Raw genomic sequence first — 15431 nt, 5'->3', positions numbered from 1 at the left:
TTCCAAAGGACTACTTTGACCGCAAAGAACCAATAATTGATCTTAATCTACATAATATATCTGTTGTCAGCTAATAGCTTCCTCTACTTTTGGCTAAGCTATTCTCCCTCCCCAGTTAATTTTCGAGGAAAATTAGGATTTGCGTCCCCCTTGAGAATAACCAACAGCAACTTAAATCTCGTTTGGTGAGCTTAAGTTGAGATCTTAGCCCATAAACATCTTCCAGAAGTTTTTGAAAATAATTTAAAGTAGGTAAACTATTTGTCACAATTTGTTTAGGATATAAATCATGGCCCAAATATTGAAAAGGATATTGTCTTTGAACCTTATTTTTGGAGTAACAACTATTCCAAAATTTTAAATCTCAGTGAATAATAACAGACATGTAGTAATACTCTTTCAGAGGGATCAGATAATAAAATATCATCCATATAATGAATAATATACACTGAAGCATTTGAAGTCCTCACTTCTTGTATTAAAGCATCAACAAATTTTTGATATACTGTAGAACTATTAGCCATTCCTTGAGGCAAAACTTTCCAATAATATTGCTTTATGTATCTTTAAAATTAAAAGCATACATGCTAAATGTAAACTTTACAATCGTGAAGATGCAAAGGAACTTTGTGAAAACAATCTTTTAAAGCTATAATAATTTTATAGGTATTTTTGGAATGGCAGCTGGAGTAGGTAACCCAGGTTGCAATGCTCCCTTAAGTTACTAGTTTCAATAAACTTTTAGAAATCTTGCCATAATCTACACTTGCCAGATTTTTCTTAATTACAAGACTGTGTGAGTTAAAATCTTGAGCTTGTGATTGAATTGTAAGCTGTGATGAATGACACATTGGCAACTGAATTTTTAAGTTTCTTTTGCAAAATTAGAGCATAACCGTAATTTTGGAAAGCAAAACCATTTTTTTTTCAGTGTAAGCAATCCATTTTCTCTAAAATCAATACCAAGTGCATCACTTTCATGTTACAAAGTTTGACTGCCAGTTCTTATAAATGAATGCATGGTTTTGCAGCTTTTAATACCTCATAATTTTAAATCCTATGTTTTATAAATCTGATTTCTCAGACAAGACTTGCACAAAATATTATCACAATTTTGGGGTATCTATAGAGACCTGTTTCCATATGTCTTGTTGCCTAGAATGACTCTAACGAAGGTACCAGTGTATATGAGCACTCAAGGAGGCCTGAAGAGTGTCAGATACTCTGGCATTGGATTTAAGGGTCATTACAAGTTGTGCATTACGGGTGTTGGAAACCAATCCCATGGCTCCTGAAGAGCAGTACATGTTCCTCAGTGACTGAGCCTTCCCTCTAATTCCAAATTGAATCTTTTATGAAGCATTTTTCATAGAAGTATTTTTAGTCAGATACCATATATCATCTTGGGAAACATGATTTTCCAGGATGGTATCAAGCTTGGTGGCTGCCACTTAATGTACTTCAAGGAAAACTGTTGCCCAAGCCATGCCATTGACATTCATTTTAGCTTATCATCAACAGAAAGATCATTTAATTTCAGGCTCCCAATAGGGTGGACTTTATTTATATATGGAAGTCTAAAATGGATTCTTATTCCTTATATTTTCATATTCATATTTCTTGTTTCAATCATAGCACTTAACTAAAATTGCCTACTCTGTGTTTCATGTACTGACTCACTGCATAGTAGAATGCCAGAATGCTCTGCTGTTTAACAGGTATTTCACTTATAAGACACTCCCCCAACCCCTGCTACAGACTGCCTTTAATAACTGATTTCAAAAAAGACACTGAAGTATAGGTAAGGGTTAGGTAGAGTTGAAAATAGGTACCAAATTGGTAATTTGCAATTCACCTGGAGTCGCCTGACTGGCACAATGCCTTAATCATTCACTGTGAAGAACTTATGAGCAGCACCAGGACTCTGATATACTGTAGCCCTAGAGCCCAAAGCACCTTCTGACACCTTTTCTTAGCTCTAATATTACAACTGGACATTATGCCATGTCTTTTGAGTTCTGTGCCCTCTGACAACAAAAGCTCGGAATACTCAATAGTTTTAGCATTATTTTTCTTTTCTTTGCTGACAGAAGGGCAAGTCAAATTTCTAGAATCTTGTTGTCAAATAACTAATTTGACAAGCTTAATTAAATAAATGGCTGCTAAAGAAAATGTTTCACAAGCATTTACCTACTTCTCAGAATTAATATGATTTTATTTTTATCTACAGGAACTGTGTGTCAATCTACAATGGATTGCAATAACATGGTAAATACTCTATTATGCATGACACCACAGGAAGAAGAGAGATAACATTAAAACATTTTTCAAAAAATATTTCTTTTAATTTTTTTGAGATTATAATTATATCATTTATCTTGTTCCTTTCTTCCCTCCAAACTTTCCCATATATCTTCTTTGCCATCTTTCAAATTCATGGCCTCTTTTGAAATTAATTATTGTTACACACATACTTGTTTATGTATATAGAACAATGTAAGGATAATAGCAGACAACCTAAGAAGACCTGAAATATTTTAACACCTTAAAGATATGTACCGAGAAGTAAAGGAGATGGCTTACAGGGTTAAAAAAGAAAAACTTGCCATGTTAATATGAGCAATTGAGTTATAATTTCCAGCACCTACAACCAAGAGTCAGGCATAGTGGCCTGCACTTGTCACTAGCCAGTCTAGCCAAATTGGTGAGATTCAGGTTCACTCTCAAAAACCAAGGTGCACAGCAGACAGGATTGTCAGACAGTTACAATGTATGCTAACAAGTCTACCAACCTAAATTCAATCTCCATTACTCACCAGATCGAAAAAAAAAACCAACCCCTTCAATTTTCTCTGACTTTATGTGCATTGCACAACAAGTACACATCAAAATTAAAAGTGGGAGTGAGCAGCACTAAGGAGAATGATGGAGAAAGACACCTGATGTCAATCTCTGGTTGCTACATTAACACATATGTACGTACTCAGACACAAGAGCATGCAAACATACTAACACACACTCACATGCACACATAGATTGAGATTCATACTTTACTGTAGAAATACAAATGATGAAACTGCAAAACTATAGCTTTGACCATGGTAATTGAAAAGGTAAATTCTAAATACAAGCATTTTGCCATCTCAATACTACCATTATCAAAAATAAGAGAGAATATTGCAAGGATGTTTCTAATTGTACCATAAGAAATAAACTAGGACATTTCAGATTGTACCTTAGGAAATAACTATCTGCCATAACTGTCCTCAGAATTTCCCTCAGTTCTGAAAACATGGATCATTTTCTTTGCCTGGTCATACTAAACAAATGCTCTGTTTGTGTAAAAATTTATCCTGAAGAGCCTTGATGTGTCTACCACTGTTCTTTTCTCTAAGGAGTGCAGCTCTTTTCATGAATTCTTGATAGTAAGCATTCAACATCAATGTAGAGTTTACTGATTGGTGTTTTCATTAGTGACCAACTTTGCTTCTGCCACAGCATCTTTTTGTGCATCAAATTGGAATATCTTTCTTTCTGAAGACATACCTTTCTCTTCTTTCTTAAGAGTTAAGAGATAATTGGGCTGGCCAATTATCTGGCAAAAGGACTAAGCTTCAGTAAGGCATGTTCTCAAACTATGCTAAAGATATAAAAGGAGTAATTCTTTCTTTATTTAGGTAATTCTCCTTTCTAGAATGCCTACCTCCTTGTGCAATTCCTGTGAGAATTTTTTGGGGGGTCTGTGAGAATTTTAGTGTTCTGAATTAAGAAACTCTTCCTCTTTCTTCTTTTCTGCCATTCTCTATTGGATTTTGGCATGAGCATAAGAATGCTCCCCCTGGTAGACTTGATTTGTTATTCTTTCTCTGAAGCTACCTTTCTGACCAGGTGGGTACCTTACCCTGTGTAGCTACCTTCATGTCTGCTTACATAAAACAGAATGACTTTTTTTCCCACTTATTTTCTCCATTCTTCCCTTCTGGGCAGATATTGATATTTTCAGCTTTACTTGCCTTGGGGATTTCCTTTTAATCTCTAATAACATTCTGTTCTTATATTATTCTAAAAAAAATCTAAGAATTCCAAGAAGTTACCTTGGCTTCCCTGGCATCATCTGTTGACCACAAAGACATTCCTCCCAAACTTCCAGTAATATAAATGTGTGCCTGTTCATGGATATGCATATATATGTAATCACACATGCATGTGGAGACCAGTGTTTGACATAATTTACAGTCACTTCAGTTTATTTTGAGGTAGATTTTTTCACTGAACCTGGAGCTCTCCATTCAGCTTAGATTATAGGCACACACTGGCATATACAAATTCTAGAAATACAGGTCCTTGGGCCTGTTTGACAAGCACTCTAATTATAGAAATTGACCCAGCCATACCAACTTCATTTTGTTTTTCTTTTAGGCACTCGTTTCTCTACAGACAAATATGCTGATTGTCCTATAGTTCACTTCTTGCCTGTATATTCTATGTTCAATTTAAAACTTAATATTAATATTTTGTGATAATTTGCGTTTCCCATTTGATATCTTGCCATATTTAACTTCTATCTATTTTCTTCTTCATTAATTTTATTATGAGCATTTTGACCATTTTATTTTACTATTTGGAACTTGAATCATTTCTAATATTTTTGCTATGTTTACTTCATGAAGAAATTGAGTGTCATATTCTTCCAGACATTCATACAATCCACTTCTTAATATCAAAGTCTGTAATGCACTTGTAATTTGATTTTGGTACTCACTGAATTACTGGGTCCAGTGTTACCTTTGTCCTCATTGTTTCCAATTATCTAAGCAACATTAGATAAAGATTCAGAAAGGAACCCAAATCCAGCTGTACCTCATGGTGACTCATCTGATAGCAACTGTACTGGAAACAAATTCTGTAAAGTGTTCCAATAAAAGGTACACTCACCCCTTCTATCTTCTTAGTATGTCTAAAGATGAACTCAGTCTCAAGGCCCAGTGACTAACCTTGCTGAACACTAGTAGAGTGTAAAACCTTAAGTTACATCTCACCTAGATGGTCCTTTACCCTTTCTTTTCTTTTAAAAATAAAATTATACTATGTATCATTGGCTGGCCTGCAGTTCTCTATGAAGAACAGGCTGGCCTCAAACTTATAGAATTCTGCTTATTTTTCCTTAATGGCCCTCCATTACTATACTAATACTCCCTCTGAAGAAGAGTTGGTGTCTCTGGCCCCTGCAAAACTAAATAAATGAAATAATAACATATACACACATACATACACACACACACATACATACATAAATGAGGCTACCCACAGGCACAAAGAAACCTCTGGCTTTTTGATGTCTTTTTTTTTTCTTTCTTTTTTTTTGGGGGGCCAGGGCTTTGCCCTTGCTAAGCAAGCGGTCTGCCACTGAGCTAAATCCCCAACCCCTTGATGTCTTTTTACCTAAACTTCTTGGCTAATTTTACTTCATGTTATTTGTCACCATTGTCAGAAAATCCAACAAAATCTGATATCTGTGAGACTATACCCTGTGCTCTGTTCTGTTCTCACAAGATACTATAAGTGCACTGTTGAACGTTCCATGTCTAATGGTATATGTTTTTTGGGGCATGCTAAATTAAATTCATGCAGATGAAGGAATGATGAAAATATTAGGCATGCTTAGTCTCATTTGACAAAACTCAGCTAAATATCCAAAGATAATTTAAACTCATAATAACAAAAAAAAAGAAGAAGAGGTAAATACGCTAATAAACAGACACCAAAACAAAGGGAAAAGCATTTTTTAATGGAAAAAGATGTAAAAGTAGCAAAATTAATAAGATAGAAAAGAAAGAAAGAAACAAACAAAGAAACAAAGAAAGAAAGAAGTACAAGCACAGGGAATAAGAGTAACACAATTTTGAAGGGTTTAGAGTGCATAGATAAAAGAGAGAGGGACAAAGTAGCAGACCTGCAGAGCTGAATTCTTATGTGAAACAGCAGGAACTGGGGCTGGAGAGGTATTTCAATGGATAAAAGTACTTTTGCTCTGAAACCCTAGAAGTACAAATCCAGGGACCACATGAAAGCATGACTACTCTGTACTTTCACAGGACAGCTAGCCAAAGGCATATTCAGTAGAAAAATAGCAAGTTCTGAATAAAACAAGGGGGTTATATGATAGCAGACATCTCGGGTTGTCCTCTGACCTCCATATGCACACATGGGCATACTGTGCTGACCAGATTTTGTCATCTTGTCACAATCTAGAATCATTTCAGAAGATAAACCTCAGTTGATGCCATGTCTACGTGATATTGGGATGTAAACAATCTTTTTAGGGGAATTTCTTGAACAATTATTGAAGTGGGGACCAATTGTGGGTGGTAACATATAATGTCAAGTTCTTCTTAATGGCATAATATAGGACCCAGAACAAACTGTGAGGAGGGAGCCTGCAATACATCTTCAGGGCCTCTGCATCAGTGCTTCCCTCCATATTCCTGCCTTGAGATACTTCCTTGGATTGCAGACTTTTTCCTTCCAAAGGTTTTTTTTTTTTTTGGTTTTTGATATATATATATATATATATATATATATATATATATATATATATATATATATATATATATATATATATCACACATACATATGTGTGTGTGCGTGCGTGTGTCAGTATAAAGTTTTATGTCTAAGATGTTTAATATGATTTTTTTTAAATTCTACTAGTTCCTTGTGAATTTCACACTATGTACCTCAGTCCCACTCATCTCCCCCTCTCCACCTACCAATCTTCTGCCCATACAATCACTCCTCCAACAGGGAGAAATATATCTTATTGTGGAAGCTGTAGTATGTCACAGTATGTCCCAATTTTGTCCATAATTTTTGACTTGCAAATTTTTATTGAAATGAGTTTTGGTCTGGTACAATGTCTCTGGTTTCTGCTACACCATCTATCCTGGGTACTCACTGGGATTTCTCTCAGGTATCATGTTGTTGTCCTATGTCATGGAGATCCTATAGTTTTAGATCAATAGGGAAAGCCCTATTAATGTACTCCAGCAGTTAATGGGATAGATGTTGGAGTGGGCATACTCAAAGCCTTGAATCTGGGCCTGAAAGGTATCTGAGCTGGTCAGCCCACCAGCTCTTTACCATCCACATCCATGGGGCAAGATGTTCTGCACTCCCCAAGTTGACTTATCCAATGCCACAACCACCAGGGGACAGAACCAGCTCTCTCACTCCAATGCCCTTCAGGCTAGCTCATCTGTGACTAGGCCATAAGAAACATTTCTACTGCCTAAGTGAAGCACAGGGACCACTCTCCTAAGTACTGAAACTTGCTAGGGGCTGTGTCATCTCTGCCCTCATGTCCCCAAGATCAGTTTTCCCACAAAGCCCAGGCAAGAGGATAAGGCCAATTCTGCACAGCCCTCAGGAATCTCCATGTCTATTGGCAAGCAACAGACACAAGGGATGTCTACCTGTTACTTTTTCTTAACACACCCTTCTTGGTGCTAGGCCACTGACTGAGAAATGGACTCTGATGGAGGTCAGAACCCTACCATGTTCCAACGTGGCATTCCACAGCTACTCACATCAGGCTGTTCCTCGATACCCTTAAGTCAACACTTCTGCCTTTCTTCATGTGTACTCATCCTTCTGCCGTTCTTTCTCTTCTATTTGTCTACCACTTACTTGCTCCTCTTAGTGCCACTTGGGAGTCTTTGCATGTCTGGGATTATCTCAGGAGTGGTCTCTAGAGTGCTATGCTCTGATTGTGCATTATGTCACAAGGAAGGGCTCATATCTAGCATAGTCTGTTCACCCAGCCCCGTGAGGTTCCAAACTGGTGGTTATCTCAGACTAGCTCTCTACTTATGAACAACAGTGTGGGATAGGTAACCCTCTTGGGCTCACTCACCCATGGCCCCAGGTAATATAGTCTCGGTCTCACTTTCACAGGGTTGCATGGTTCTCCGTGGGTTATTCCTGTCTCTGACTCACTCCCTGCTATGGGAATTAGTCCAGGTTTACACAGAGATGATCTAGTGGTCCTCTCAGTCTAGCTGCCTGTCTAGGCCCCCTGACACTGTACTGGTGGTTATCTCAGGTTTGTTCTTTTTTCTTTTTTTCAGGGAGTGTTTGACTAACTATCAATTAGATTTCCACCAGTCAGAACACTAAGCATAGACCTAATCTCCTTCCTCACTGCCACCTATTGATGTACTTTTTGATACAGCAGTCCCAGTACCTCTAGGGGTATGATTTAAATGTTAATTAATAAATCTTTTTTGTATTCTTACAAATCTCTGTTTCTTTAATGAGAGAGTAATATTTATCAAGTATACAGCTCTTTTAAAACTTCTAATTATGTGACACCTATCACCTGACTTGGCTCATGTGTGACCATTCCAAGACCTCTGTGCCTGCTATGGGCTTTCAGCATGGGAACACAGGCTGATAGTCTTGTCAATTTCTTTGACCTTTGGTGAAAAGTATGCTTTTTGACATACATCTATGAATTAGTGAACAGTTGTTAGGTGAATATCAATTGAATCTGGATTTCATATTATATCACTTTCCAAAGCGTGGAATATATAATGTAATAGAGTGTCTTTTTGTGCTGAAGGATATCTCAGTTGATAAACTGCTTGCTTTGTAAGCATGAGGGACAGAGTATGATCCCCAGAATGTATGAAGGCTAGTTGGCTTATGGCCTCTTTTAATCCTCATGGTGAGCAGGTATTGATAGGTAGAGCCTTGAAGCTCTTTGGCCAGCCAGCCTAGTCAAATAGCAAGGAGAGAACAAAATTAAAAACACAAAGAAACAGTCTTTGAATTATTGCCCTTCTTGAATATAAGTACACAAATATATGCCTATATGTGTGCATGCACAAGTGCACACACACACACACACACATACACACACACAAACAATATCTCCCAAAATTAGTGTCATCATATTTATTGTTAAAATGTATAAAAGTATGTGTATATTTTAAATTCACTAGCCAAATATGTGTTGAACCCTGATGCCATTGGACAGTTGCAACAATATAGTGTCATATGACACGCATCTGTGGATCTTAGAAGTTCTTTAGCATAGTGAAGATAGAACAATGTTTTGATTATTTTTAGTATACTGTGGTCACATACAGGCAGAATTCAAATCAAAAAAGACCACAGACAGAGTTTTGGATAGATGTAATCCTGATATGGGCTAAGAATGAGTGAACGAATGGGTGAACTATAATAAAGTATGGGCATATGATGGTTAGCTTTAACAATCAACTTCAAACAATGTACAATAACCTAAGAAGAGAGTCTCACTGAGGGATTGTCAATATTGGGTTGGCCAGAAGACATGTTTGTAGAGATCATCTTAAGTTAATTGTAATGGAAAGACCCATCCCACTGTGGTACGATCATTGTCTAAACTGGGTTTCCTTACCTTACTTAGGCTTCCATTTCTGTGATAAACACCATAAGGAAAGGGTTTCTTTCAGTTTAAAGTTATAGTTCTTCATGAAGAAAAGTGAGAGCAGGAACTCAAGCTATAAAGCTGGAAGTAGGAATTGAAGAGAGGCAATGGAGGAGTACTGATTATAGGCATGTTCTCATGGCTTGATGAGCCTTTTTAATGCCACATGGGACAAATATTCTGACAGTGAACTGGACTTTTCCATATCAACCATTAATACAGCAAATGCCCTATAGGACTCTTTACATTCCAGTCAGGGGTGGCATTTCTCCATCGAGGTTCCTGCTTTAAAAATGACAATATCTTGTGACCATTGACATAAAATACAACCAGAATAGTTTATGATCTATTTGAGTGGAAAAATCAAGGAGAATATGAGGAACACATTGAGGGAAAAATGTATATTTTTTTGCATTGTTGGTTATGGATATGAGGTTACTAGCTTCTTCAAGTTCCAACAACTATGATTTCTTTTTAGTGATGGACTGTGACCTAGAATTATGAGCTAAAATAAGTCCTTTATTACTTATGTTACTTTCTTGCCAGGGTATTTTTGCAGCAACAGAAATGAAACTGAAATATTGTACAAGTCCTTAAAGTACCAGAATATTAAGCTGTAAAACCTTTTGGGTCTATATAGGAAGGAAAGGAAGAAATATAAGAAGTGGGGTTACCTATGAGCTACTGACTCCTTCAGGGTGATATTCAGAATCAAGTAGAGTTTCCCTTTATGTCTTTCCAGCCATCTATGAGCAATCCTGTGAGATATATAGACACAGAGGGAACAAAGCTGGGTTCTTCTATGTTGACTCTGATGGCAGCGGCCCACTAGGACCACTACAGGTGTACTGCAATGTTACTGGTAAGAGCCATGTTTTCTAAGCCTTCTCCTCCTCCTCCTCCTCCTCTTCTTCTTCTTTTGAGTTAAGTTAAACTTTACTTTTTTTCTATACTTTTTTCTTTTATTAGATAATTTTATTTAAATTTGGAATGTTATTCCTTTTCCTGGACATAAACCCCCCATCCCATCCCCCTACCCCTTCTCCTACAAGGGTGTTCTCCTCCCGATCTACTCCACCTCCCAACATTCACCTACACTGGGGGGTCCAACTTTCACAGGATCAAGGGCTTCTATGTTCATTTGTGCTCATCAAGGTCGTCCTCTGCTACTTATACAGCTGGAGTCATGGGTCAATCCACGGGTAATCTTTGGGTAGTGGTTTAGGCCCTGGGACATCTGGTTGGTTGGCATTCTTTTTCTTATGGAGTTGCAAGTCCCTTCATGTCTGTCAATTCTTTTTCTAATTTCTCCAACATGGGTCCCATTCTCTGTTCAATAGTTTGCTGCTAGCATCTGCCTCTGTATTAGACATGCTCTGGATTTGTCTCTCAGGAGACATCTAAATCCAGCTCCTGTCAGCATGCACTTCTTAGCTTCATCAATCTTATCTAGTTTTGGTGAAGATATATATACCACATGTGGGACAGGCTCTGACTGGTTGTTCCTTCAGCCCCTAATCCAAACTTTGCCTCCATATTCCCTCTTACAAATAGTTTTGTTCCCTCTTTTAAGAAAAAGTGAAGTGTCACTTTGGTCAGCCTTCTTCTTGAGCTTCCTCTGGTCTGTGGATTGTATCTTGGGTAATTTGAACTTTTGGGCTAATATCCACTAAGTCTTCTTAACTGAATAACTGCTGGTATGAGATAAAAGGGAGTTTTTGGAAAGGTATACTGAGCAGAAAAAAACCAACAGGACTAGATTCATGGGGGAAATGCTATCTTCAAAAATAATAGAAATTATATTAGTTCAATACAAAATGTAGAGGGATCTTGGTCACATGACAGTATTCCCTGAGAGAGGAAGGAATTACCAAATGTTCTTTATAAGGCTTACAAAAGCTTTTCTATTAAAGCCAAACAACAGAATGAAATGGAGATAGAAAAATATAAGCACAAACACAAGAAAAGTAATGAGCTGGAACCCTGGTGCACTGAAGCTCCCAGAAGGGGTGGCACAGGTCTTCCTGGTTGCTGCCGCCGCAGAGAGCCCGTGGACAGCACCCCGCGAGCAAATTTGAGCCTCGGGACCACAGGTAAGACCAACTTGTCTGCTGCAAGAAAGCTGCCTGGTGAAATTGGGACACACAGAGGCATAATTCCTCTAGGACCAGGCACGTCCTGTTTACCGGAAGTCCCACACCCGCGGATCCCGGCCCGCAGCAGCTCTCTGCTCCCAGACCCCATGGGAAAGAGACCTCACCGTCTGGTCAGGTGGGCACTCCTGAGGCTGCAGAGCGGAAGAGACCAACAACACTGCCAACCTCTGCCCACATCCCTGGACCAAGAGGAAACTGTATAAGGCCTCTGGGCTCCCGTGGGGGAGGGCCCAGGAGTGGCAGGAGCCCTGCCTGACACACCACCGGAACATGAAGGAAACAGACCGGAATAACAGTTCTCTGCACCCAAATCCCATGGGAGGGAGAGCTAAACCTTCAGAGAGGCAGACAAGCCTGGGAAACCAGAAGAGACTTCTCTCTGCACACACATCTTGGACGCCAGAGGAAAACACCAAAGGCCGTCTGGAACCCTGGTGCACTGAAGCTCCCAGAAGGGGTGGCGCAGATCTTCTTGGTTGCTGCCGCCGCAGAGAGCCCGTGGGCAGCACCCCGCGAGCGAACTTGAGCCTCAGGAACACAGGTAAGACCAACTTGTATGCTGCAAGTGACCTGCCTGGTGAACTCAAGACACAGGCCCACAGGAACAGCTGAAGACCTGTAGAGAGGAAAAACTACACGCCCGAAAGCAGAACACTCTGTCCCCATAACTGGATGAAAGAAAACAGGAAAACAGGTCTACAGCACTCCTGACACACAGGCTTACAGGACAGTCTAGCCACTGTCAGAAATAGCAGAACAAAGTAACACTAGAGATAATCTGATGGCGAGAGGCAAGCGCAGGAACACAAGCAACAGAAACCAAGACTACATGGGATCATCGGAGCCAAATTCTCCCACCAAAACAAACATGGAATGTCCAAACACACCAGAAAAGCAAGATCTAGTTTCAAAATCATATTTGATCATGATGCTGGAGGACTTCAAGAAAGACGTGAAGAACTCCCTTAGAGAAACACAGGAAAACATTAATAAACAAGTAGAAGCCTACAGAGAGGAATCGCAAAAATGCCTGAAAGAATTCCAGGAAAACATAAATAAACAAGTAGAAGCCCATAGAGAGGAGACACAAAAATCCCTGAAAGAATATCAGGAAATCATAAATAAACAAGTAGAAGCCCATAGAGAGGAGTCACAAAAATCCCTGAAAGAATTCCAGGAAAACACAATCAAACAGTTGAAGGAATTAAAAATGGAAATAGAAGCAATCAAGAAAGAACACATGGAAACAACCCTGGATATAGAAAATCAAAAGAAGAGACAAGGAGCTGTAGATACAAGCTTCACCAACAGAATACAAGAGATGGAAGAGAGAATCTCAGGAGCAGAAGATTCCGTAGAAATCATTGACTCAACTGTCAAAGATAAGGTAAAGCAGAAAAAGCTACTGGTCCAAAACATACAGGAAATCCAACTCAATGAGAAGATCAAACCTAAGGATAATAGGTATAGAAGAGAGTGAAGACTCCCAGCTCAAAGGACCAGTAAATATCTTCAACAAAATCATAGAAGAAAACTTCCCTAACCTAAAAAAAGAGATACCCATAGGCATACAAGAAGCCTACAGAACTCCAAATAGATTGGACCAGAAAAGATACACCTCCCGTCACATAATAGTCAAAACACCAAAGGCACAAAATAAAGAAAGAATATTAAAAGCAGTAAGGGAAAAAGGTCAAGTAACATAGGCAGACCTATCAGAATCACACCAGACTTCTCGCCAGAAACGATGAAGGCCAGAAGATCCTGGACTGATGTCATACAGACCCTAAGAGAACACAAATGCCAGCCCAGGTTACTGTATCCAGCAAAACTCTCAATTACCATAGATAGAGAAACCAAGATATTCCATGACAAAACCAAATTTACACAATATCTTTCTACAAATCCAGCACTACAAAGGATAATAAAGGGTAAAGCTCAACATAAGGAGGCAAGCTATACCCTAGAAGAAGCAAGAAACTAATCGTCTTGGCAACAAAACAAAGAGAATGAAAGCACACCAACATAACCTCACATCCAAATGTGAATATAACGGGAAGCAATAATCACTATTCCTTAATATCTCTCAACATCAATGGCCTCAACTCCCCAATAAAAAGACATAGATTAACAAACTGGACACGCAACGAGGACCCTGCATTCTGCTGTCTACAGGAAACACACCTCAGAGACAAAGACAGACATTACCTCAGAGTGAAAGGCTGGAAAACAATTTTCCAAGCAAATAGTCAGAAGAAGCAAGCTGGAGTAGCCATTCTAATATCAAATAAAATCAATTTCAACTAAAACTCATCAAAAAAGATAAGGAAGGACACTTCATATTCATCAAAGGAAAAATCCACTACGAGGAAATCTCAATCCTAAATATCTATGCCCCAAATACAAGGGCACCTACATATGTAAAAGAAACCTTACTAAAGCTCAAAACACACATTGTACCTCACACAATAATAGTGGGAGATTTCAACACCCCACTCTCATCAATGGACAGATCATGGAAACAGAAATTAAACAGAGATGTAGACAGACTAGGAGAAGTCATGAGACAAATGTACTTAACTGATATTTATAGAACATTCTATCCTAAAGCAAAAGGATATACCTTCTTCTCAGCTCCTCATGGTACTTTCTCCAAAATTGACCATATAATTGGTCAAAAAACGGGCCTCAACAGGTACAGAAAGATAGAAATAATCCCATGCGTGCTATCGGACCACCACAGCCTAAAACTGGTCTTCAATAACAATCAAGGAAGAATGCCCACATATACTTGGAAATTGAACAATGCTCTACTCAATGATAACCTTGTCAAGGAAGAAATAAAGAAAGAAATTAAAAAAAACTTTTTAGAATTTAATGAAAATGAAGGTACAACATACCCAAACTTATGGGACACAATGAATGCTGTGCTAAGAGGAAATCTCATAGCGCTGAGTGACTGCAGAAAGAAACAGGAAAGAGCATATGTCAGCAGCTTGACAGCACACCTAAAAGCTCTAGAACAAAAAGAAGCAAATACACCCAGGAGGAGTAGAAGGCAGGAAATAATCAAACTCAGAGCGGAAATCAACCAAGTAGAAACAAAAAGGACCACAGAAAGAATCAACAGAACCAAAGGTTGGTTCTTTGAGAAAATCAACAAGATAGATAAACCCTTAGCCAGACTAATGAGAGGACACAGAGAGTGCATCCAAATTAACAAAATCAGAAATGAAAAGGGAGACATAACAACAGATTCAGAGGAAATTCAAAAAATCATCAGATCTTACTATAAAAACCTATATTCAACAAAACTTGAGAATCTTCAGGAAATGGACAATTTCCTAGACAGATACCAGGTACCGAAGTTAAATCAGGAACAGATAAACCAGTTAAACAACCCCATAACTCCTAAGGAAATAGAAGCAGTCATTAAAGGTCTCCCAACCAAAAAGAGCCCAGGTCCAGACGGGTTTAGTGCAGAGTTCTATCAGACCTTCATAGAAGACCTCATACCAATATTATCCAAACTATTCCACAAAATTGAAACCGATGGATCACCACCGAATTCCTTCTATGAAGCCACAATTACTCTTATACCTAAACCACACAAAGACACAACAAAGAAAGAGAACTTCAGTCCAATTTCCCTTATGAATATCGACGGAAAAATACTCAATAAAATTCTGGCAAACCGAATCCAAGAGCACATCAAAACAATCATCCACCATGATCAAGTAGGCTTCATCCCAGACATGCAGGGATGGTTTAATATACGGAAAACCATCAACGTGATCCATTAT

General features: G+C 38.6%; 1 protein-coding gene and 1 non-coding gene across 4 annotated transcripts in view; one reads left to right on the top strand and one right to left on the bottom strand.

Moving 5' to 3' along the window:
• The window catches only part of Cntnap5bl1 (contactin associated protein family member 5B like 1), a 1004796-nt gene that overhangs the window by 615177 nt on the left and 374188 nt on the right, over positions 1–15431 (top strand). For all 3 annotated transcript variants that reach the window (NM_001329899.3, XM_063272228.1, XM_063272229.1), the window contains 1 exon segment: positions 10215–10334. In NM_001329899.3, coding sequence (NP_001316828.2) covers positions 10215–10334 — 120 coding nt within the window.
• LOC120096412 (small nucleolar RNA SNORA17) lies at positions 8129–8255 on the bottom strand. Its single transcript, XR_005492838.1, has one exon. It is a non-coding gene; the product is annotated as a small nucleolar RNA SNORA17 (small nucleolar RNA).

This window comes from Rattus norvegicus, chromosome 13 (genome assembly GCF_036323735.1).
Source record: "Rattus norvegicus strain BN/NHsdMcwi chromosome 13, GRCr8, whole genome shotgun sequence".
NCBI classification, from domain to species: domain Eukaryota; kingdom Metazoa; phylum Chordata; class Mammalia; order Rodentia; family Muridae; genus Rattus; species Rattus norvegicus.
This window is presented reverse-complemented; position numbering and strand designations above follow the sequence as displayed.